Genomic DNA, 23,922 nt, shown 5'->3' on the forward strand with positions numbered 1-23,922 from the left:
CTCCAGTGGACGGTGAGACACTCGCTGAAAGTGTCAGGTGTCTCAAGGTTTCACAGAAGGAGTGACTCATCGGAAGTTCGCACAGGTAAGAGAGAACTAAAATCAAGGATATGAAAACATATGTATAACTCTCTAGCAGGTGCTGCTTTTCAAACTGCAAAAACTAGACATTTTCAAAAGGCGGGTGAGCCTATGAGTGTATAGGTTGAGGTATTGAATTTCCACTTTCCGCATGTGCGCATACTCATTCCTGCCACTCAAAGAACTCCCCATCTTTGTCAAGATATCTATGCCTTTTCCTTTTGTTATCTAGCTGCTGAGTTTGTAATCACATTAGGGGCAATTTCCCAAACACAGTGGTTACTATTAATGTGCTAGAAATTGCTACTCTTGAAACGAAATGGAACTAAAGTCACACATGGTTGTATAACAAAGTTAAAGATTAATTGTAAGCAAAAAGCTATAAGTGAAATGGTATAGTATAGGTCAAAAGCCACAAAATTCAGTTGATCACCACTAATGCTAACTTTATCTGGCTCTGTATCAAGATGTTCCTTCCACCACAAAGTGTTGACAATTGCTACAGTCCGGTAATTATCTCTACTGTTCTTCAAATAACATGAAGGCTACTCACCGTTGGGCAGGACTCAATGTCAGAGTCCTCAAGATGTGTCCTATGTCGCTGGCTGTTTCTGGCATTGCCTCAGTACTGATTTTTTACTTGTTTACACTCAGTTAATCATTTTCCAATAAACAGACATTTTGTGATTAATGTATTTAATTTAGATGTACCTTACATCAATCATGTGTTGCACAATGTGGACCTCTCCTTAGTCATATCTGGGTTTGTTGTGGTTACATGTTGCTAAGGAGAACTTGGCTAAAAGTGAGGGTTAAAGGTCAGCCTGCTTGCTGTTGAAGCAAACTTAGTATCCACCTTCCACTGATAACAAGAGATGGGGACAAAAGCTAAATGCTGGTGATTGTTCTAGATTATCAAGCGAGGCAAAGTCACAGGTGGGCTGTTCAAAAACTCATATCCAGATATGTGTTTTGAAGCCCCAGTTGCAGTATGCCTCGCCTCGTCACCATGCTTTTGACTTTGTTTACATGGATACATTGGATTGAAAATATTTTTTCACTTTCAGATTTCTCTATTGATACAATTACTTAAAGTAGCCTATGTGATAAATAAACTTTTGTGTAACTCTGTATTTTGTGTTACAGTTGGTTATGAAACTTGTAAAAAGCATATCTCCATATGAGTCAAACTCTTAAAGAATCTGTGTGAATATACCTAACACGAAATAGCTAAATAATTCTTGAGTTGGGGCTTTAAAATGTAAGTGAAAAAACACTTTAAAGAGGAAATCCAGCCTAAATCCAGTTATTCCTCCGATCGTGGACAATTTTGGCAATGTTTGAGATGATGAACAATTCTCTTCTGAATCCTGAGAACCAAGACACCAAATAATAACTGATAGCACACAGTGGAAAAAAAATGGAAGTGAAGAATCCTCAGCGGGAACAGATGTTGCGAAGGCCAGTTGCGAAAGATTACATTCACCTGTTCTCAGAGAAGAAACTGTTTACTGCCTTTGAGGCAAAACATCTTCTGCGGTTTTCTTTCAATGCCAAGTAATCATACCTGCAACTTCAAAGTCATTTTTATGTCTGGCCTTTGAAGAAGTATAGCTGAGTTAAAACAATTATAGAAACACACAACACACCACATTATCTGTTAGAATTGAGCAAATATTTGCATGTGGGATGTATGAGAACTTATTTGACATACAAAGGGTGGCTTGTACAGCTTAATTATTTGGAGTTTGAGCAGTACCAGTCATAGATATATCACGGTGGTCTGCTGAGTGCCAGTGATATTGTTTGCTACATGATGTTATTAAGAATTTGTTTCCAAACCAGGCCACCCAAAAGAATGTCAGAATCTGTTGAATAGATGGTGTGTAGAGTAATGGCATCATGGAGTAATGGCATCATGTTTGCCTTCACATTGTAGCATTCCTTGGCCCCGCCCTGTTCTTCATTTATATGATTAACATTTCCTGCTGCTGGAAATTCATTAGTTGTAGATGACAGTTCAACCTCAACCTATCCCGTTCTCTTCAGGATAGTGCACGCACAGCAAGAAGGACCCGGGTTTGATTCCAGGCCCGGCCCTTTCTCTGTGGGCTTTGCCTGTTCTCCCCGTGTTTGTGTGGGTTACCTCCCACAGTCCACAGTCACAAGTCAGGTGGATTGGAGACTGTAAATTATCCATAGGTGTGAATGTGTCTATCTGTATTAACCCTGTGATGGACTGGCAGCCTATTCAGGCTGTTTCCCTGCCTTCTACGCAGTGGATGCTGGGATAGACTCCAACCTCCCAAGACCGTAAAAAGATTAAAGGGTATAGAGAGAAGGAATGAATCACTGCATCTTTTCCACATGGCCACCAAACGACAATGTCTTTGAATGCTCTGTTGCCCATTCCCTCTTAATTTTACACAGCACAGCATGCCACTGAGTGACAGCAAGGTAAACTTGCCAATCAGGCCACAAAACCTGTAACAACAGCAAACAGCCCCTGGCTCTTGAGAAACCTAACCACAATGCTTGAGCACTGGACAGGCCTTCACGTCTCTATGTTGCGTCTATGTTGGGTGTTTTATTTGTCTTTTATTTGAATCTCGGCCTTCTGCCCATCAGGAGGCCTACATGCTAGCCAGACAGTAAATCTAAATTAATATTAATTGATAATTGATCTGTCTGGGTGAATAAGTAAAATAATAAATAAATATGAAATTGCTGCAAAGTGCAACAACCTCCTTGTGACTATAAATATTAATGTCATGAGAAATCAGTGTGATACCTTACAATGAGAACCTGGTAGCACCTGATAGATATTGGAAGTCAACAAATTAAATGATTTGGGGAGAAGTTGAATATCATTTTCATCTAAATTGGTGGGCAAGTGGGCAATGCCGTTTCAATGTGTATCTGAATTTGAGTCTTTGTGAGAGGTATTAAGTTTTTTTTTGTTTTTTTTTCAATATTACAGAGCCAGTGCTAGGTTGACATTCAGTTCAGTCCAAAGTCCTTAGACTATTTGTTGCCAGTGTCTCTTTGTGTCTCAGTGACCTATTACATAGGTGCACCTCAGTGAAAAGGCCCAGATAATCAGAGAAACCATTGTTGATAAAACCTACCAGCTGCTACAGCAGTGGTGATTTATATGGAAACACACGGTTATAACATAAGATAACATAAGATTTTTCCAATCATAAGCGACAGCGAAAAGATTGAGCAGCGCAAATTTACAAACTGAAATTTGCAGATTTTCAGTCTCTTCTGACTCACTATGCACTAAAGGAGAGATTCATGGCCTGACAGAATACCTTAAGAGCTGTTTAGAATGTTCTGTCCCTCCAGACAAGACTATCAGAGGCTTATCGTCTGTCTGTGGTGCTCATGTAAGTATGGGTTTGTCAGAGTGCAATTAAAGACCAACTGTGTGTGTGTGTATTAACCGAGTGTTTGTGGCACTCTGCCATTCTCTGGTCCTCTGTAAATGTTGCCCTTTGCAAGTTAACTACTCAGAGTCAGATTGATGATATGCTCAGATTCAGAAAATAACAGCTTAGCTGCTTAAATCTTGTGTTTCCATCTTGCAATCAAGCAGCACAAACTGGAGTGCGAGTTTAAACATGCTGACCTGATCTACAGGCTTGAATTTATAAATGACACTGTGTGTGTGTTTGCATACATGCATATGTGTATGAGCGCACATGTATATGTGTATGTGCATGTGCTTATTTGTAAACACATGCCATGTAGTGGGGGTGTGGTGGGCGATGTCTATGAGAGAAACTGACCTGAGCAGGTGATTATCTTGCAGATCAGTGACCTCAGAGAGCAGGTTGTCCCTTTATATCCACAAACCATGTTGGCACCGACCTGAACTCTGCCACTAATCCGCTACTGCAATATTTGGTTGTATAAAGGTAGCCTGTGTCTATATGGATTCACTAACAATGCAATAGGAGTTTTACTGACTATTGAAGAGTCTGTACACTGATAAAAGACACCTGTTCCACTTGTCAAATGTTAGGATAAAGTGATGGCTAAGGGTAAGGTTTAAGTTTAGTAGTGAGGGTCCCGGTTAGGGAATGATGGTAGACAATGGGTAATCATAAGTGTACTAATACACACTGTTTGTATGTGTGTGTGTGTGTGTGTGTGTGTGTGTGTGTGTTTGTGTTTCAGGTAACCGAGCAGTTGCCAGAGATGGAAAGTGGTCCGTTCAGTCGGCGGTCTTGGGCGTCACAGTCCTTACGTGTCACTGCTAAGGAGCTGTCGCTGGTCAGTGGCAGAGGGAAGAGTAATGCTATTGCAGAACGCTTCTCCAAGTGAGTAAAGCCCACACATCACATGGTTTCCATAATGACTATGGTTCATTTTATATTGAGTGCATTTGTTTTGGGAATGAAATCAATGGATGGAAAAGAACACTGTTATGCTTATGTATCTACTAAGCTCTACTTTGGCACACTGTGTCCTCACCTTGGCCACAGAATAAGGCATCCGCTCTTTGTAGATGCAAACAGCGCTGAGAATGTACTCAGCTCTGCCATTACTTTGAGCCATGTTGGAAGAAATGTGCACAGTAAGCTATACTAACAAAGCAATAGAATCTTTATGGATCCCTGATGACATTGCTCATAATAATGATCATAACTGAGGTTATTATCATGAACTGAAACTAAGATGAAAACTAGGTGTTAAAAACATTGTTGTAAACAGAAATAAAATAAAAATGAAACTGAAACTGAACTAAAACTATCTTTGCTATTTGTAAAACTAAGTAAAATAAAATAAAAATTTTGAAATGTTTTTAGTTTTAGTCTTTTTGTTTATATAGATTTTGAGCAGAGAATTTTTGTCTATTTTTACTGACCTCTAACTACACCACTAGATGGCTCTATCCTGTAGGCCGACTTGCTAGGCTCCCATTGGTTCTCAGAGGAAGTGCCAGCGTTGCCATAGCTGTTTGCACAAGTCATGCTGAAAATGCTTGGGAGAAAATGCAGTCTTGTTTGTTTATTTATCATTTGTTTGTATCCTCGTTTGTTTATTTATTTTGAGCTAAATGGTCTGAATTCAGATTGCTGGTGAGTCTGCTAATACAATTAATTTGTGCAGCATGAGGATGTATTGAAAAATTAATGTAAATAAAATTGTAAAAGAATTTATGATTTCTTGTTTGTATTACACAATACTTGTTGCAAACATGTACAGAATACTTGTTCTGAACTTATATCATTAGCTTGTACTTTAAAAAAAATACTGCCCCTAAAATAAAAAATACTAAAACTAGAACTGAAACTACAACGAAGCATTTGTAAAACATAAAAACTAAACTAAACCTACCAAAACCACACTACCAAAATCCAAAACTATAACAGCCCTATGATTTACTGATACTCATTTCCATCTCATCCTTATAAAACTCTTAAAATTGATGTCTGCAAAAGCTAGGTTTGTTAGTTGTTTTTTTTGCTCATACCAGTGTGATGAGCATCAAACCTATTCACAAATCATATATGCTGATTTGGACAAGTGGGCCAGCAGTTCTCTGACTACGGTGGTAAAATAGACAGTAGTGAATGTTTAACAGTATGCAATGCTTGAACACCATACAAGGTTTTTAAAAGAGGAAATGTGATGAAAGCCTTTACGCTTCTCTTTGACACTGTCTTGAATCAGCAGAGGTCAGTGTTGTTCCCATCTCCCTCTGTCTCTCTCAGGTACCAGAGAGCTGCTGAGGAGTCAAATGCAGAGAGAAGAAAAGGAGTAAGTATTTCTGCTAAGCTTTTCAAACAGACCACCAGAGACATTTTGTCTCCCAGACACGCAGGTTTTTACTTTACCCAAATCTAAATATAGTGGTAATAAAAAATAATTTACTGTTCCTGTATTCATCTGGGGGCAACTTTATACCACTCTGATAACAGGCTCTGCTATGGTGAAATAGGATGCTACATCACATAAGGCACACCATAGAAATTAATTGCACATTATGTTATGTCTACGTGGAGTGGAGGTGCTTATTGCTGAAATGTCTTTCGCTGGGCTTCTTACTGAACTGAATAATGCTGACTAAAGTAATATACGTATGCCTGAGTGGATTAGCTCAGTAGAGGTCCTTCACTGCTGCTGAAGCACATTTTTTGCGTAACCACTGTACGTTGAGCACACACACACGCGCACACACACACACTCACACACACACACACACGCACACCATGCCAACACAGAGTCCGGTGCAAATGTCTTGTCCTGGCTGACCTCTTATTGGCCACTTGTTGCGATAGGCAGGCCATCAAACCCATAATCCTACTTCAGTGTAATCCTCTGGCAATGCTCTCTACAGTTCCAACTGTAAGTTAGCTGGCTTTGTCAGTCTGAAAGACTAATAAACAATCCTGGATTAAGAATAAATTAATAAGTGATCAGCTAATATCATGCAGAAGTTTAAGGTAATACCGCTGTGGATATATTTTATGTGACATTATGGGACATTTTATGTGATAGTTTATGTGTTTACCAAATGTGTGTGAGCTAGCTGCTTAAAAATATGTTAGCTTTTTCACAGTCTTTGTTTCATGGTGTGGTGTTCAGCGTGCTGGTTCCATTTACTCCAGTAGTTTGACTTTATGTGAAAATTACTTGCATTTCTTGCATTGTTCACTCAGATTTAGTGTTTAAAGAACAATAGTTAAAAGATGCTTTGAAGGCTAATTTCTGTAAAGCTAAGCAACAAAGTTCATTTTTTCTATACCTTACATCACGATTAATATGATTCATCATGGATTTATCATAATCACCAATAATGTGGAGCTCAGATGATGCCAATATTAGGGGGATGAAGGAAACTAGTTAAATATTGGCAGATAACACTTGTGTCCCGATGTATCTGTCTGAGCCTAGTTTGTAGCATAACGGACCATCTGTCTGTCTGTGTTAGTGTGTGTGTGTGTGTGTGTTGGGGGGTGATTAAATAAGCTGACTAAATGATGATTAAATAAAATGTCAATCAAATATAATGGCTTTGCATCAAAGAAACTGTAAGGATGCTGTGTTTATACTTTGTGCAGAATTAAATATGTGCTACAATAAGCCTATTTCACCTATTTATTACACAGCTAGTTACCATCAAAATTTACATATTCAAATTTCTTCATTTTTCTGTGGACTGTCACATCAAATCACATTCTGGGTCCTCACGGTACATGCTCCCCCTCGGCCATATAATCTGTAAACACAATGTTTAATTTCCCAGCATTATCTCCCGTTAAAACCCATTGATCCACGCAGCCTTAACACTCTCAACGTTTGCCCCCACAATATTATGGTGCTGGTCTCACAACTTCTTAGAACTCAAGGATATGGAATCTGAAGTAATTGTATTTGGTCCTTCCAACTCCAGAAGTATGAGCCAGAACAAACTAGGTGTCTATTTTCCCACATTAAATCAGTGTCCAGAAACCAAGGGGTGGTTTTGGCACAGCGATCTGACTTTTTGAGGTTTAGAAGCTAGTACAGTTCTGTTTCTTTCAACTGAGGAATATATCTAAAATCAAGGCATTTTTATCCTGGGCCGACTTGGAGAAGGACATTCATGCTTTTATAGCATCTCCTGTAGCCTAATATAATGTATCAAAAGTCAATCTCTTGTCCAGTACAGAATACAGATGCCAGATTTTAACTGGTGCTAAACGGAGAAACCATATCAGACCATTGTTTGGTCCCTAGCTATATTGTAAACCTTTTAAATTTCTTCTCAAGACTCATTTCTATAGACTTGGTTTCATGTGATTTATTTTAGTCTGTCTTTTATTCATTTGTTTGTTCCTATTTTTGTTCCTACATCTGTTCCTTTCTTCTGGTCTCGTTTTATTCATTGTTATTCCATATGTTGTGCTATTTTGTTTTTTTTATGTGAGGATCTTTGTAAAGTCTGTTAAAGTCTGTTAAATATGTGCTATATAAGTAACGTTTATTATTATTACTATTATTATGATCAGAAATCAGTTGTAAGTGGGACATGACACAAAGCCGACATAGTGAACAAATAGTTAACTTTTCCCTGAATGTATCATTTCCTGCTCTGGTTTCCTGGGTATTCTCTCTCTCTCTCTGTCTCTCTGTCTCTCTCTCTCTCTCTCTCTCTCGCTTTCCTGGTGGTAAAGGGGTTGGGCTAGTTCCTACAAGCAGAGTTTGTCTAGCCGCTAACATCTGGGAGAGCTCTATCTCTCACTTTCTCTCAGCACACTGACCCATAGAGAAGGACCGGCCAGAGGACGCTCACTTTCTAGTTCTGGTTATACCTCGTCTCGCCACTCCTTCGCATTCACAGAGGTTTCTCCTTTTTGCTTAAGAAACAGGGAACAATCTTTTCATTGTCCAGTTCTCTCCCTTTACCCTGGGCTTGCCTCACAAAGACAGTGATTGTGCATCTGTTTTCTGTCCACTTTGGGTTTTCTCTCCCTCTTCCCGTTACTCTATTCTTTTATTCTATTCTGCTGTCAATCTTTTTCTTTCTTTCTTTCTTGCTTTCTTTCTTTCTTTCTTTCTTTCTTAGTATAACTTACTTGTAATTGTAGACGTAGTCTGCTAAGGTAGTTATTTCTTTGAGTTGCTAATTGTGTGTTTTCAAATGATTGATTATTGTGTGAAGTAGAAAAGTCAGGAAGAGTCGTCTCTAATGTTGGATGCTAAATGTTGAAAAGTCATTTTTTTCTTTGTTGAGGAATTTTGGTTGTTGACAGCATATTTGCGACATAGTAGTGGTTAAATGTTTCATGCCGACCTAAAACTCTGTCTTGTAGCACGAAGCCTGAAAAAAGCACTTGAACAAGATTTATTAGTTGATTAGTTTGCTAATCTCAGGGTCATTTGTTCTCATGTCTAGACCTTCTTCATAAGTCATGGTTCCTTCAACTTCTCATTCCTTTTTCTCATTGAGGAAAGTTCTGTACGTCAAACAGCAGCAATGTGCCTCCTGTTGTTCTGTTGTGCTGTCAGCTGCTCAACATCTTTTGTTTTCATGGGTGATTGAGTGGCGAACACAGCCCTCCCCGGTGTTTTTGGGAAAGGTGAAGTTGTCGTATGGAATGGAATGCAGCTGAAAAAGCTGCCTCCATGCTCAGCCCTCCTGTCTCCATCTTGAACCAATCCTTGGCTTGAGCAGCCACAGCAAAGCTTCTGTTTCCTGGACCAACTTCTTTGAACAGCTGTTCACCTAATCTGTCAGTGTAGCCAAGCGTTAAGATTTTTCCAGCAGTTCCTATATTCCATTGTACAGCATTTGAAGCTTAAGGCGTGTATTTAGTACTGCATATGAACGGTTGCCAAATGGACAAACATTTCCCTATATGATTTAGAATGTACTCTCAACTTATTTTATCATGCCAGGTGGTGATAATATTGTTTTGCTTTGGGATGATCACTGCTTAATTGCTTTTAATCTCTTCTCTTCCTCACAGTCATTTGAGAGTGCGGCACCCGCCCTGCGCACCGGCAACCTGAGTGTTCTGAAGAAGCGTTGGGAGCAGGCGGGGCACCTTCCTCAGGACAAGCCCTCCTCCCTCCTACTTCCTAGCCAACCCAGCTCCCGCTTCACACCTCCTGCCCTGCCCAAACCTGCTCCTGTCAGCGAGCACTGCCCTCCATCGAAGTCCCCTGGACCGCTGACGCCCCCGGGAGGTCGAGGTACAGCCGGCTGCTTCCAGCACCCCTCAGCAGCTTCAAGAGCAGCCGAGGGAGACCAGAAGAGAGGGATGGAGAGGGATGAGCTGACGTATAGTGAAGGGCCCAAAAAGCTTGAAGAGCCAGTTCCATCCAGCCCCTGTGCCTCTTTTGAGAAACCCAGTGTGCCACTCAACAACCTGAAGATGAGGTTTGAGAAGGGAGAGGAAACCACGGTCAAGGTAAACATGTACCCCCCCCCCCCCATAATTTATTATCATCATCATGCTTTAGCGTATGTGTGTGTGTGTGTGTGTGTGTGTGTGTGATTATTTCATCAGTGTCCAAACTCCGCCAAGTGCGAGCACAAGTCGATCAAAAGATCCTCCTTAGGTGCACGGCCAAAGATTAATAAATGAAGAAAGAAAAGCCAGCACTCATAATGTCCTTTTGTCTTTTAATTAAATGGGCAGCTATAGAGCACAAACGACGGATGCATTTCAGCAATAAGCCATCATCAGCGTTGTGTTGCTCAAAGCGGAAGTGACACTTAAATACATATATGCATACAGTCCAATTAATTATTCAATCAATATGAAAAATACATGATCAAAAAGTCACTGTCAAAGAGAAATCAACATACCAGCTTCCCCCACTCAGTACGGATTAATACCAGGAATACACAATCCACAGCATAAACATAACACTTAGGAAAAATAAGTATCAAGAAAAATATAATATAAGAATAGAAGAATAGAAAATACAGCTAAATGTCTCTGCACATATATCTCACAATTTTTTATCATTTCAAAATACAGATTCTCTACACAGAAAATGGAAATGAAGGGAGGCTAAATATTCCCTTGTACAGGCAGAAGATATTAGCCTTATGAAACTAAACAACTGCACATACAATTGGCCAATAGAACATGCAGTCAGCTGCAGCAGGCAAATCTGCCCAAACAGCCTGGGCTCTCCTTAAAGTTAGGAGTAGAGCCACTAATTATTTCCAAATACATATGAGCCTAGGACTGGAATGAGTGCAGCACATATCAATACACCAACAAGAAAAAACTTAAAATATGTATTCAAAAAAATGCATATCTATTTCACGAATACAAGTTCAGACAATTTCAGAGAAAACACCCTAATAATAATTCTTCATTCAGACCTTTTGGGTGTTCAGTTTGTAAAGTATGTATCCAAAACGCCTCTCTCTGCAAAAGTGTCTTATCTCTATCACCCCCTCTTTTCAAAGGTCTGACTTCTTCTATACCTTGGAACCTCAAGGAACAACGTCATGGCCTGCTGAGTTAAAGTGTCTCGCTACTGAGGACTTCTCATCCCTATTCCTAATGCAACTTTTATGTTCAGATATCCGGGTTTTTAGTTCTCTTTTAGTTTTACCAACATAGCACATCCCACATGGGCATTTCAAAAGGTAAACCACACGCTTCGTCTTCAGAAATAGGAGAGTCTTTTTTACATCCACACTCTGGCAAAAAGTTTTTTATTAAGAGTAGGATTTCTCGTAAGACGAAGCGTGTGGTTTACCTTTTGAAATGCCCATGTGGGATGTGCTATGTTGGTAAAACTAAAAGAGAACTAAAAACCCGGATATCTGAACATAAAAGTTGCATTAGGAATAGGGATGAGAAGTCCTCAGTAGCGAGACACTTTAACTCAGCAGGCCATGACGTGTCTTCCTTGAGGTTCCAAGGTATAGAAGAAGTCAGACCTTTGAAAAGAGGGGGTGATAGAGATAAGACACTTTTGCAGAGAGAGGCGTTTTGGATACATACTTTACAAACTGAACACCCAAAAGGTCTGAATGAAGAATTATTATTAGGGTGTTTTCTCTGAAATTGTCTGAACTTGTATTCGTGAAATAAATATGCATTTTTTTGAATACATATTTTAAGTTTTTTTCTTGTTGGTGTATTGATATGCGCTGCACTCATTCCAGTCCTTCTACTTTGTTGTCGGGCTCATATGTATTTGAAAATGCGGAGGGTGGCTATTAATTAGTGGCTCTACTCCTAACTTTAAGGAGAGCCCAGGCTGTTTGGGCAGATTTGCCTGCTGCAGCTGACTGCATGTTCTATTGGCCAATTGTATGTGCAGTTGTTTAGTTTCATAAGGCTAATATCTTCTGCCTGTACAAGGGAATATTTAGCCTCCCTTCATTTCCATTTTCTGTGTAGAGGATCTGTATTTTGAAATGATAAAAATTTGTGAGATATATGTGCAGAGACATTTAGCTATATTTTCTATTCTTCTATTCTTCTATTATATTTTTCTTGATACTTATTTTTCCTAAGTGTTATGTTTATGCTGTGGATTGTGTATTCCTGGTATTAATCCGTACTGAGTGGGGGAAGCTGGTACGTTGATTTCTCTTTGACAGTGACTTTTTGATCATGTATTTTTCATATTGATTGAATAATTAATTGGACTGCATGCATATATGTATTTAAGTGTCACTTCCACTTGAGCAACACAACGCTAATTACTTCATCAGGACACTCTATCTAAGGATGGTTTGAGTTAAGTTTCTCAAGGGAAAGCACAATGCTGAAGTTTTAGCTCTCCTTAATGTTATTTTCTCTGATCATATAAATAGAAAGCATTAAAAGGCAATTTCATTGAGTTTTGAGTCTGAGGTACTGCATGCCAAGTGCAGACAGGCAGATTCACTGTTAAAAGAACAACCTCTGGCAACCTCTTCTGCTGCGGCTCCTGACACCCAATGTAATGAACACTTCAGCAGGCAGCAGGACATGATCCACATCTCACATGAGGACTCCTGCTCTTTCCCGTCTTGGATTCCATCAGTTACTATTAAGCACTACCAAAGCTGCTAGAATCCAGATATTGGGTGCATTGTCTCTAATAATGGCATTGTCAAATAAGTATTCAAATCAATTTTGTGGTCATACTTCCCTACAAAGCTTGAGACCGCCATTGCCTGAAAAGGTTAAGCTGTCTGGCTACATGCTGCACTGAGCCAAATTTTTTGTAAGAAAATGCATGGCCTCTTCTTTTTTGACAGCTGTGCATCTATTGGCCATGTCTCTCAGGCATTAACTGTGACCACACTGTGGATGGTGGGATTTACTGTACTGATGTTTGAACATTCTTACAGTTTCTGAAACCCTCTTGAGAAAAACGAAGGGCGTTTTTCCCCATATGGCTAACTTTGTGTAGCATACTTTGTAGTAGCCTTAACAGCCTCAGGATGTCACCACAGTTAACTTGCATTTATTTTCTTGACTCTGAATGTGACCATTGCACAATTTGGAGGAAATCTTGACCATTATGTCATTTAGCAGACGCTTCTGTCCAAAGCGACTTACAATAAGTACATTTTGTCACCAGTAGCCAATTCATACCGTGCGGCAAGAACTGGCTGGCCAAAGGCAGATTCTTCCTTGAGCATATATAAAACAGACATATGGAAATACTCAAAAGTTTGATTTTGTTGTAAATGGACCACTCCATGTGAAAGGCCACTATTTGTCCTAGTGTGCAAGTGCTATTCACTGCATTGCACTATGCATAATCATGCATTCATTTCCATGTGAGCATTTCCATGTCCCTTACTCAGTTTCTTCTCAAACGTATTCTTTCTGATGTCCTCTGTCCTTTATATTTCCTGAAGTAGGCTAGTCCTGTTTCTACCAGGCTTCTGCCTTGTCTCCCCACTACCCATATATATCTCTCTCTCAGCCCAAAACAACTTTAACTCAACCCCACTCTCTACCTTCCCTAATAGCCCTAGGTCAGGAATGTTCCTGCATTCCTCTGTTTCGTTCTTCAAAGACCCTCCTGTGAGGAGCAATTCCTCTCTCTTTCTGTTACTTTTCATTAGCTATTTAACTTTTTCAGGTGTGAGTTCTGAATTTTGCAACAATCTCCCTTGTGTTTTCTATTTTAGGTTTTTGACAGCCTTGCATACTAAATGTGCAGCTGCTCTCACACCACCGTTATACAATCTACACTTCATCTTCATAAAAAAATAAACATACAATTTTAACATTAAATTACACTCTACAGGTGCTCAGTATTCTACAGTGTTTTCCTGTTATTTTCCTCGGCTGTAAGCACTCTCTGTCACTTCTGCCATGGTGTCTTAAGTTGTAGATGTTGCAATCGTTTAAACGTACTTGTATGACTAATGCCATTACATCACCACCAGGATGTAACGTTCAATCACAGAGTGGAAAAGAGAAGTGAAAAAACTACCGCGGTGTACATTAACAGTTTGCTTATTCTGTCAGTAGGTTGACTATTCAATGAATACTAGCAGACCAATTTACCCATGGCCTGCCCCTACAGAAGGCCACAGTCTTGAGTGTGCTATAATCTAGTTGTTGTTTTTTGTACTGGATTTACATGCAGAGGCTGAGGTGGATATAAGCGCAACAGGACCCCACGGTTCCAGTGAAGCAGCCTGAAGGAGCAGGCCGTTTTAATTGGCCAGATCTCTTCTCCACTCATGTGTGTCTGGGATTACTGCTAAGCCACACTGTCTGGTTTACTCATTAGTGTTGCTGACGCACACACACAAACACACACGCATACATACGCACATACACATAGCTCATTCTTTGCAATCAAAAAGCAATAGAGTGGTTTCGGTCCTCCTGATTGGTGCACTGGAACTCAACGTATTACCAGGCCTTAAATGGACGTCTGGAAAGGGACATCACTGTTTCTCTGCTTCCATTTTTCCTCTGTGGCTTCACTTCTGGTGTACTCTGCCCTCAGAGCTGCTTCTTTACTTGTGGCGCACCATTTATTCTTGTCAACTCTTAAGTTGTAGATGTTGCAATCTTAATCATACTTGTATGAACAAGGGCAGGGATGGGCAAGCTGGGCGATGATTAGCATTCCACCAAGTAAAAAGATGTGGGCTTGTTCCAACAGTCTTGACTCCCTGGGAGGGAGAGATGTCTGAAGGGCTTCCATTGCATTTGACCTGGTTTGTCCTCAGTGCAGAACTTTGCTGAAGTGCAGTCAGGAGTTTGGAGGGAAAGTACTTTCCAAAGACCATCCTAAGACACTGTAGGGCCTTAGTGTGATCAATGAAGGCAGCATATGCAGTAGTTGATGTGTACACAAATTTCAAGGGGGATGGTGGGGTCTTATGGGGACAAACAATTTGATAGTGGTGAAGACAGTGTGGAGGGGGGGGGGGGGGGGAGACCAGCTGTTTCAGCCTTAGCAGTTATCCGTTTCCTTTACCAGCATAGATTACTCCCCAAAGCAGTCATCAAATTATGAGCCACTGCACAAAATTCAGCACATACTAGAGTAAATGCCTTTGTGCTCTAAATCCCCTGGTCCTTTGTCAAATTTTATTCTGATTTGCTGGACAGCAATTCCCTGGCTTACATGAGTATGACACACAAAGGGTCTTTCCTTTTGACGGTGATTACCTGCCACTTGAACAACAAAATTCTAGCTATAGGTTAACTTTCTGTTTATTTTGTTGCCTGGCAACATCCCGTTGAGAATGAAATGTAGCCTAATTTATAATAGCCTAATGTTTTTTTGTCTTTTTTTTTTGTCTTTTTTTTCATTAATATAATTTTGGTGTCAAAATGTCAACTAGCAATCTAATCTCTGTTTCTCTTTTGCCTTGCTCATAAAATCCAATCTACTGACCACTGTATCAACAGTGAACATGAAGTCCTTATGTCTTAGGAGCTGATATCTTGCTCAGGGGGGAGGGGGGATGCGAGAATACTGAGCATATGGAACCATGTTGCAGATTGGGACAGGGAGCATATAGGACCAGTTTGCAGGCATATTTTTCCAGAAGGATTTATTTAAAATTGTGGGTGTCAGTCTGTCAAGAAGAACTCTGGACATTGGAAATGTTAAAGTTATTTAATGGTAGTTTGGGAATCTGACTCCTTACTGTTGTTCTTGTACAGGCACACCACCACTGCATACCTTAGATAGTGGGGCACCCTTCCCCCGAGAAAGGAGGGATGAACAGGATTGTGAGGCTGTCTAAAAAGGCATCACCCTCTAGTTTGCATACTTCTTGTTAATTTCAGGGATTTTGCAGGCTTTCATGGTGTTTGTTAGCTATTGCAGCCTCTTCCAGAGCTGGTTGGTTGTCCAGTGAATAAAATACATTTCACTTTGGTACATCTTAATTTTTCAATATGCTTACCTGCTGCTCGGGACATTTCTGGGCGTCAACCTTTTGGTAGTAGGTGTGTCCAGCTGCAACCAAAACCACTGCTAAATCATTTTATATCTAAAAGCCACGTTGGCTAGGGTAGTAGTCCCAAACTCTAAAGCAGAGCAACCGGTCAGAGCTGTTGTGTATCGTGAGCTGGCAGCTAGCTACAGTTAGTGTAGCTTCGTTGTAGTAGAAAAGCTGATAGCTAAGCTAACTGGCAACTACCTTTCCAACAGAAAACAGGCCAACTCAGCGTCACTCTTCATCCCCATTCTCTCCTTTAATACTCTCCAATGGGTGAAAGGCAACCCCAGATTCAATCTTGTTTTGGAACGAGCCTTGTCTGCTTGGTGTTTTGCCTCGCTGTACTTCTTTAATGTTTTTTACCATTCTGGCAACCGCAGGGAGGAGGAGTCAACTTTGAAAGTTGTGTTTACAAGCCACAAGCAGCAAAATCCTACCCAGTATGCCTTTAAGTGGGTCCAAAGAATGCAAGGTCATCAGCTTGTCATGTTATGGGTCCAAGTGTGATTCATGGCTTTTTGTGTATGTCTTCCCCTTTCTTTGTCAAATCTTTCCTGTCAGTCTCCACTTCATGATGTCTTATAAAGCTGAAATGCGCCTAAAATAATTTAAAAGAAATCACAGAGTGATGTTGTCATGAAACCACAGAGTGAAATTGTCATGACAGGACATGGCAGCAGCAGCAGGTGTGACCTTGATGCCTCAGCGCATTACAGGAAATTCTACTCTAAATGGAAGGAAATCACAGATGGCTTGTACTGTCTTTCTCATCTAGTTGTATTTACTTTTTGTTGCCACTGTTAAAGTTTTTTACTTGATTCATTCAGTCTTCTTGATAAAGTTGAGCTACCTAAAACCGATATGGTTTTTTGATGTAGATACAGATATTTTAGGATTAAAGATGCCAATAGCTAATATTTTGTGCTGGTATCCAATAGCTTGTGATGTGACCATTTTAATCCAAAAAATTGCAAGGATTCAGTGTTCCCACCCCGGTGGAAAAGCCGGAAAGCTGAAACAGCATGTGGACCTTCACGTGACACTAAAACTAAAACCCATACTGAAATTGTATTAGGTGGATTGGCAGCTTTCTAAGGCAGGGGGAAACTGGGATACATTGGGCCTTAATTTAATGTATTGTTGTTATTATTAATTATAGTAACATTATTGAACAATATAAATACATTGTGCAAAGAAAATCAAATTGCATGTCGGGTTTTACTGACTGGCCCCTCTGACAATACTCCCACACCACACTGGAATGATTCCTCTGCTCAGCCGAAAGAAAAATAATAAATTATACAGTCATGCATACTGCAATCTAAATGTTACATTAGAATCAATTTTGGAGCACCTTGCTGCATACATTTTCATTTTAATGAGGAAAAATATATTTTCTTGAAACTACTACAACTCCTTAATGCTTTAAGATTCATATTAATACTGCCCATGTGTTATGTGAAAACATATAGTATGGTGACATACTTATATTATTATATTTACTAATTCATACAGTAATGAGCTTAATGACCTTGGTCTGGTTATGTTTAATATATCATGGTGGTACTTTACATCAAATTAAATCAAATTTAGCAAATACTTACACAAAACAGAATGTGTACTTTCATGTAAAGGGTCTCTGTTTTGTGAGAGTGTAGTAAAAGATCTCATGTTTAGTAAGCATGACTCGGCTGTTGAGGTTTAGGTGGGCGTCTTGAGAGGGGGAAAGGGGATTTGTGGAAGTGGTCAGCAGTGACTAATGATGTTTTGGCATAAACAAATGTGGTTGATTTATGCCATAGACAAAAGTTAGAAAAGACAAAAGTTAGAAAAGTTGAGGGAAACTGGGTTGGTGCATATTGTTGTGTAAACTGACCCACTGATCCTGTCAATCTCTCTCTCTTATCATCTAGGTTAGCAGGACAGGACTGCGCAGCACTTCATCAGAGGACATGGACCAGCAGCAGGGGGGTAAAGACAATTGCACACACACATACCCCAGGCAACAATAAATATGCCGTCTCCCGTGAATGATTCAGTCCCCCTCTGGGCCAGTTAATACCAAGAATGTCACCTTATTTTGCCCTGTAACGGTAGCACCGACTGACTGTACTGCAGCAGATCCACAGTTAAAGCGTTGTGTGTGTATCTCCCTTCTGCCCTACAGGCCTGTCTTTGTCTGACAGGGTCCTGGAGACCATGTCCCTGAGGGAGAAGATGGCCAAGTACCAGGCTGCTATTTCCAAACAAGCGCCCACACACTCTGTGAGTTCATGCCAACTCAGGAGCTTTTCATTCATATTTAGGCAGTGATTGGAAAAGAACACAGTGAGAAATGTTTGCATGAATTTTGATAGATTCATACAGTGCAGGTGAAAATACATCTAGATATTTTATTGAACAGTTTTGTAGTATTGTATTAGATAGAAAAATTAATTATGACGATGGTTCTAAATAGTGAGTTAACATTATAACTGATGTTACTGTTCTTTCTTTCTTTCTTTCTTTCTTTCTTTCTTTCTTTCTTTCTTTCTTTCTTTCTTTCTTTCTTTCCTCCAGGGTCTGGCCCCAGATATGCCTAGTCAAAAAATATCTGCACCTGTACCTGAGAAACACATATCTGTACCTGAGCACAATGGTGAGTCTCAGGACTCAGGGACTGGAATATACTTCAAGGACATATTCCCAGATACATCTGACTCATATTACTATTATCGCTATGAAAAATGAGGATAGGCCTAGGAATCTAATTACAAACTCACACTTTTTAGCTCATCCCACACTGTACTGCGTACCACCTCGCCCCGTCACATTTCCCCACTTTCTTTTCTGCCTCTGAAGCAATAAATAGTGCTGCAAATGCATGCAACTTCTCAACGTCTGTAACTCAAATTAGACATATTGAGATAGCTCTGTCATTTGTCACTTTTGAATAAAGTTGCCTATCATTTTCAATTAAAACTTCAAAACTCCAGCCTGCCTCATTAGCAGGGATGCCAGGTCAAGGATGCTGTGAAGGGCTGCATATCTTATTTAATAAGCCTATGTCCAGCAAATTGCATTTCTTTATCAAAAAACAATGCCATGGTATCATATTAATGCTTTCATAAGGACTACCATGTTTTTAGCCTGGCTATTCCCGTGTATTAAAATGATGTGCATGTATACAGCTAGTTAAGAAAGTCATTCAAAAGGAAGAAGTGAAATAAAGAAGAGAAGCACATGAGTAGGTAGGCTACAGGCTAACATCTTTACGCTGTAGGCTATTGTAGGATTATTTACAGCACCTAGTGCTCTCACATAGCTTGACTTAACACCAGAAGAAATAAACAAGAATTTATTGTGGTTCCATTTCATACAGAAGTTACTGTGTGCTGTGATTTCAATTCAAACTTAAAATGTTTTTGATACAGTAACATAGTTCAACATAAAGAACCTGCCAGTTGTCAAAACTGACATTGGCCTTGACTGACATTGGACTGACCATATACCTCTGAAAGATTTCAGTTAGTGGCTATTACTGGCTATCAGTCACATACAGTGAGCTCCATAAGTTTTTAGACTGTAATGTTTTAATTTTCAGCATCATACTATTACTACTTTAAATGTGAAATGGCACAAAGACTGACATACTAATCTGTACCAAATGCACTGGCATGTACATGGGAGGCTGTAGTTCCTTTGAGTGAAATCCATTTTGGTTTGATTGCCATTCTCAACGCCTCTGATTGCCTTTTGAGCCACAATAGAGACTGAAGTTTTGTGTTTTTGGTCTGTTTCAGGGGAGAGCAGCGACCCACCCAAGGCATCCAGGGTGAGTCAGTCCTCACAAGTGTGTGACATGAATGAACTATGAATGGCAATCCAATTTCGACCCTTGTTTACGTATGGATATATGTGACTGTATGTGCATTTAGAAGTTCTGCCTGCCGGTGAGGGAGACTTGCGTTGCTTGTCTGAAGACGGTGTACCCACTGGAGAGACTGGTGGCCGATCAGCATATCTACCACAAACCCTGCTTCCGCTGTGCTCACTGCAACACAAAGCTCAGGTTGGTCTCTCATCACCACACATTACTGAACAATATATAGCCAGTTTGCATTACATATTTTTCCTATATTGATTTAAGCAGTGCCTGTATATGCCTGTTGTCATAATAATCATTGGTGGCTAACTGTTCAAGAAAAAACTACAATGTTCCACTGCTTCAGTGAAATATCGCTTTGCTACCCTCTGCTTTTTAGTCTCGGGAACTATGCCTCTCTGCATGGTAATGTCTACTGCAAGCCCCATTTCAACCAGCTGTTTAAGGCCAAAGGCAACTATGATGAGGGCTTTGGTCACCGGCCTCACAAGGAGCTGTGGACCCCCCGAGCTGAAGGAGATGAAGAGGAGGAAGCGGTGAAGCCGAAGGAACGAGAGGAACCAGCAGCGGTAACACGTCCAGCTGAGAGTATCTCAGCTCAACAATCCACCCCACCTGTGGAAACGTCTCCACAGGCCAAGGTTACAGACCTGACTGCTTTGCTGGAGACACATGGCCAGACACACAGTAGCTCTAGTGAGAAGTTTCACTCTACAGAGAGGCCAGCTGAGACCCGCAGGCTGAGAGTCGCCTGGCCCCCTCCGGCTGGTGACGGTCTCTCCGGGGCAGGGGGGCAACGCTCCAGTCCAGCCGCGGAGGGAGCTGCTTCAAGTCGACCCTGGAGGGCCAAGTGGCCTCCAGAGGAAGATCTACCGTCATCCACCCAGAGCCTGGAGCGGACTGAACTGAAGAGCCTGAGGAGGAGCTCTTCTCTAAAGGAGCGCAGTCGGCCCTTCACGGTCGCAGCTAGGCCCGGCCCCGCCACCGCTCCAGGACCCCGGGAGCCTCGCCGCCCTCTCAAAGCCCTGCTGGAAAGGAGGGGATCCTTGGAGGAAACACGCTCAGCAGAGGAAATACCCAGGGAAAATAAACCAGAGCTCCAGCAGGTGAAACAGCAGGAACGGAAAGAGCAGAAGACAGAAGTCCTGACAAGTGGAGATGCATCAAGAGCAAGTGAGACCATCTCAGAGGAGGATGTGGAGACTCTCCCTGAGCAGTGGGAACAAAGAGATGAACGAGTACAGAGAGGAAATGCAGCAGCAGAGAAGCTGGCGGCGGAAGAGGGCTCTCTGAGAAGCATCTCCCCAGATATCTCCACGTCCCCCTCTCCACCTTTGCAGCCAAAAAATAATCGCACCTCCCAGGATGTTGGCTTCTGGGAGGAGGAGAAGGAAGGAAGTGATGCTGAGGAGCTGACCGCAGAAGAGATGATCAAGAGGAACCGCTATTATGAGGAGGATGATGACTGAATCAGCAAAATGTCATTGTCTTATTGTCACTCCTTCCACCATACAACGCTCATCCATACAACGTCTTATGCATCATATTTTGTCTCTTTATAGGTACATAAGTTCCAAATTTAGATTCCCGGATTTTATAGCATTACAGGGGAATTGCAGAAATACATCATAGTGTGTGTGCATATATATATTGCTACTATTGCCTTTAATTTTTACTATTTTTATGATTTTTTTTTTAAATTTGGAATTACAGACTGTAAAAGCATCTGATACAGCTTTTATATGACATATGATTACATTGTGTTGTGGGCCTCTAGGTTTGAATCAATGCATCACTGGGCCTCATTTTTTAATTTTTTATGTGCATCATCAGGGGCTCATTATTTAGAGGAGCATCATATTTTAAGTGGCACTTAAAAATGATCTTGCATAACAGGCAGTCCAGAACTTGCATACAGTAAAACAATCGTTATGTGGATTTTTGCCCTTCCACCTAGACTGGGAATAATTAGACGTTAGCTTAATTAATTAACAGAATGTATCCCATTTGCCATCATACAGTGGGCTGCACAAATAATTCTAAGACGATGTTATTATGTTACGATGCAGCTAGTTGGAAAATAAAATGTCTGTGCATTTTTGTAGTTAATATTTTTGAGTATTGTCTCAGTTTAAATAAGTAAAATAAGTGACAAAGTGAATCACAAACAGCCAAACGAGTATGTTCTGGATAAGGTTTCAGCGGATGTCTAAGCTAACGTTGCAGAGGCCTTGTCCTGGCTCAGGGATGAAGTCATCTCTACCACCAATGTTGTCATTGTTCTCCTTTGTCCAGCAGCCTTCGTATCTCCTCTCATGGGAGTCAGTACTTCTCCACTGTGCCTCTATCGGAGGTATTAGAATTACTTGAAATCTCCTTCCTCAGGCAAAGTTCTCTGTACCAGCTCTTATAGTGGTACTGTGGAGCATGGCAGTATGTTGTTTACTGCTCTAAGCAGGATAGCAACTCTTTATTCAGCCTTCGCCTTTCACCCAGAACCTGAATATACACAATATAGTACAATTAACTGGAAGTCTTTTACTAAACGTGCTGTATATACAAACTATTCAGTAAACCATAACAACGCTAACCTGCAAAAAGCACCCTGGTTTTGTAAAAATACACAGTACCATGCAGCTGTAAGGGCAAATTGCACTGGGATGATCTTAGTATTTGGGGTGACACTATGTAAAGTGCCCTTCGTATCTCCTCCTGTGGGACACAGAACTCCAGACTCACTAGTGAGGTATTACAATCATTTGATTTTTTTTTTGGCATATGTGTATTCATCTGAACCAAATTGAATAAAACGCCCTGATCAAAGGTTGACCATAAAATAGTCTAATATACCATGAAATGTCCCTCGTTATAGACCACCATTGCCACAACAAGGGAGAGTGTTTCTACTGATGGCTATACTTTCAGTGTAAAATCTCAATATGTATTGCCTCTTTGGGCTGTCTGGATTTGTATTGTATATAAAGTATTTTGTAATGATTTTTTTTAATATGTGCAACAGGATATATGTATGCACGCACTACAGTAGTACCTTGTTAATTTGAACACCTTTTGAGTTGATATTGTTGGAATTATTCAAGTCTTCATAGACTGAAATATATTGAAATATGTGTAAACTATTTACACAATATGATACATGCAAGCCCATGTGCTCAAATTGCTCTTTACAGTCTAAGCTGTAGTTGAAATGAATTTATGTATCAAAAAAGAATTTCAACATTTGCACAGTCAACAGAATGTGTTTACGCATTTCTTCTTCACTACTTATGGGGCTCAGATAAACAAGGCTCTACTGTATTAGACTTATTGTATCCTCATGTTTTATATATCTTTGGTGAGGACCAAAAAAGTTGCATTGTGTTATTGAGGTAAACTAAACAGGGAAAATGGTTGCAATAAATAAATATTATGATTCATCTGCACTCTTGTTTGAATTCACTGACTAATGAATCAGATGTAGCCGATATAACTGCCAGCTTCCTGGTTTGTGTCATTAGGCCTACTTTGTTTCATATCCGACCAAAGTATTAGACTATTTGTAAATTCACACCGTCAGATTTCTTCACTTGCAGGCAATATTCTGAACAATATCTTTCTCAGTTAACGTCTTGTTATAAGTGTCATTCATGCTAACAAACACATTAGATAGGAGCTTAATTAGTTTCTCCAACTGTGACACATTCATACTCTCTTCTGTAGTCCTTAGTAATTGTAGTCCTCTGATTGTTAATATCACAGCCTGCTGTTGTACAGAAATATACTTTTGTCTTTTAGTACTTAAACATTGCATACATTTACATCACTTAAAGATGACATCCAGTACATTCATTCAGTATATCCATCACACTGATGAAATCAAATATTTCTCAATGCAGCAACTGTGTGAAGATAATCGTCCCTTATGAAATACTGCCAACTAGAGGCCAGTTCTGTTAAAACTGATCAAGGGTTCTTTGACTTTTTCACCCCAGAGCCCCTGTTACTATGTGTATATCTGTAAATCACTTTAAGTGGGGTAATTTACTGTGATGAGTTACTGACAAGGATTATGTCATTGCACAGAGAA

General features: G+C 40.3%; 1 protein-coding gene across 1 annotated transcript; it reads left to right on the plus strand.

The window, feature by feature from the left end:
- On the plus strand, window positions 1-23,278 carry LOC139927346 (LIM domain and actin-binding protein 1-like). The gene is made up of 10 exons (XM_071919456.2): window positions 1-85; window positions 4,267-4,409; window positions 5,808-5,853; window positions 9,549-9,992; window positions 17,887-17,944; window positions 18,141-18,238; window positions 18,533-18,611; window positions 19,756-19,787; window positions 19,891-20,024; window positions 20,218-23,278. Exons 2-10 carry the CDS (start codon window positions 4,288-4,290, stop codon window positions 21,305-21,307), a joined length of 2,103 nt encoding a protein of 700 aa, XP_071775557.2. The 5' UTR covers window positions 1-85; window positions 4,267-4,287; the 3' UTR covers window positions 21,308-23,278.
- The last annotated feature ends 644 nt before the right edge of the window (window positions 23,279-23,922 follow it).

This window comes from Centroberyx gerrardi, chromosome 5 (assembly GCF_048128805.1).
Source record: "Centroberyx gerrardi isolate f3 chromosome 5, fCenGer3.hap1.cur.20231027, whole genome shotgun sequence".
In the NCBI taxonomy this organism is placed as follows: domain Eukaryota; kingdom Metazoa; phylum Chordata; class Actinopteri; order Beryciformes; family Berycidae; genus Centroberyx; species Centroberyx gerrardi.

Coding starts and splice junctions, on each gene's coding strand:
- LOC139927346 (XM_071919456.2), top strand. CDS start 4,288: ATGGAAAGTGGTCCGTTCAGTCGGCGGTCTTGGGCGTCACAGTCCTTA. Junction 18,239..18,532: donor AACAAGCGCCCACACACTCT/GTGAGTTCATGC, acceptor TCTTTCCTCCAG/GGTCTGGCCCCAGATATGCC. Junction 19,788..19,890: donor ACCCACCCAAGGCATCCAGG/GTGAGTCAGTCC, acceptor ATGTGCATTTAG/AAGTTCTGCCTGCCGGTGAG.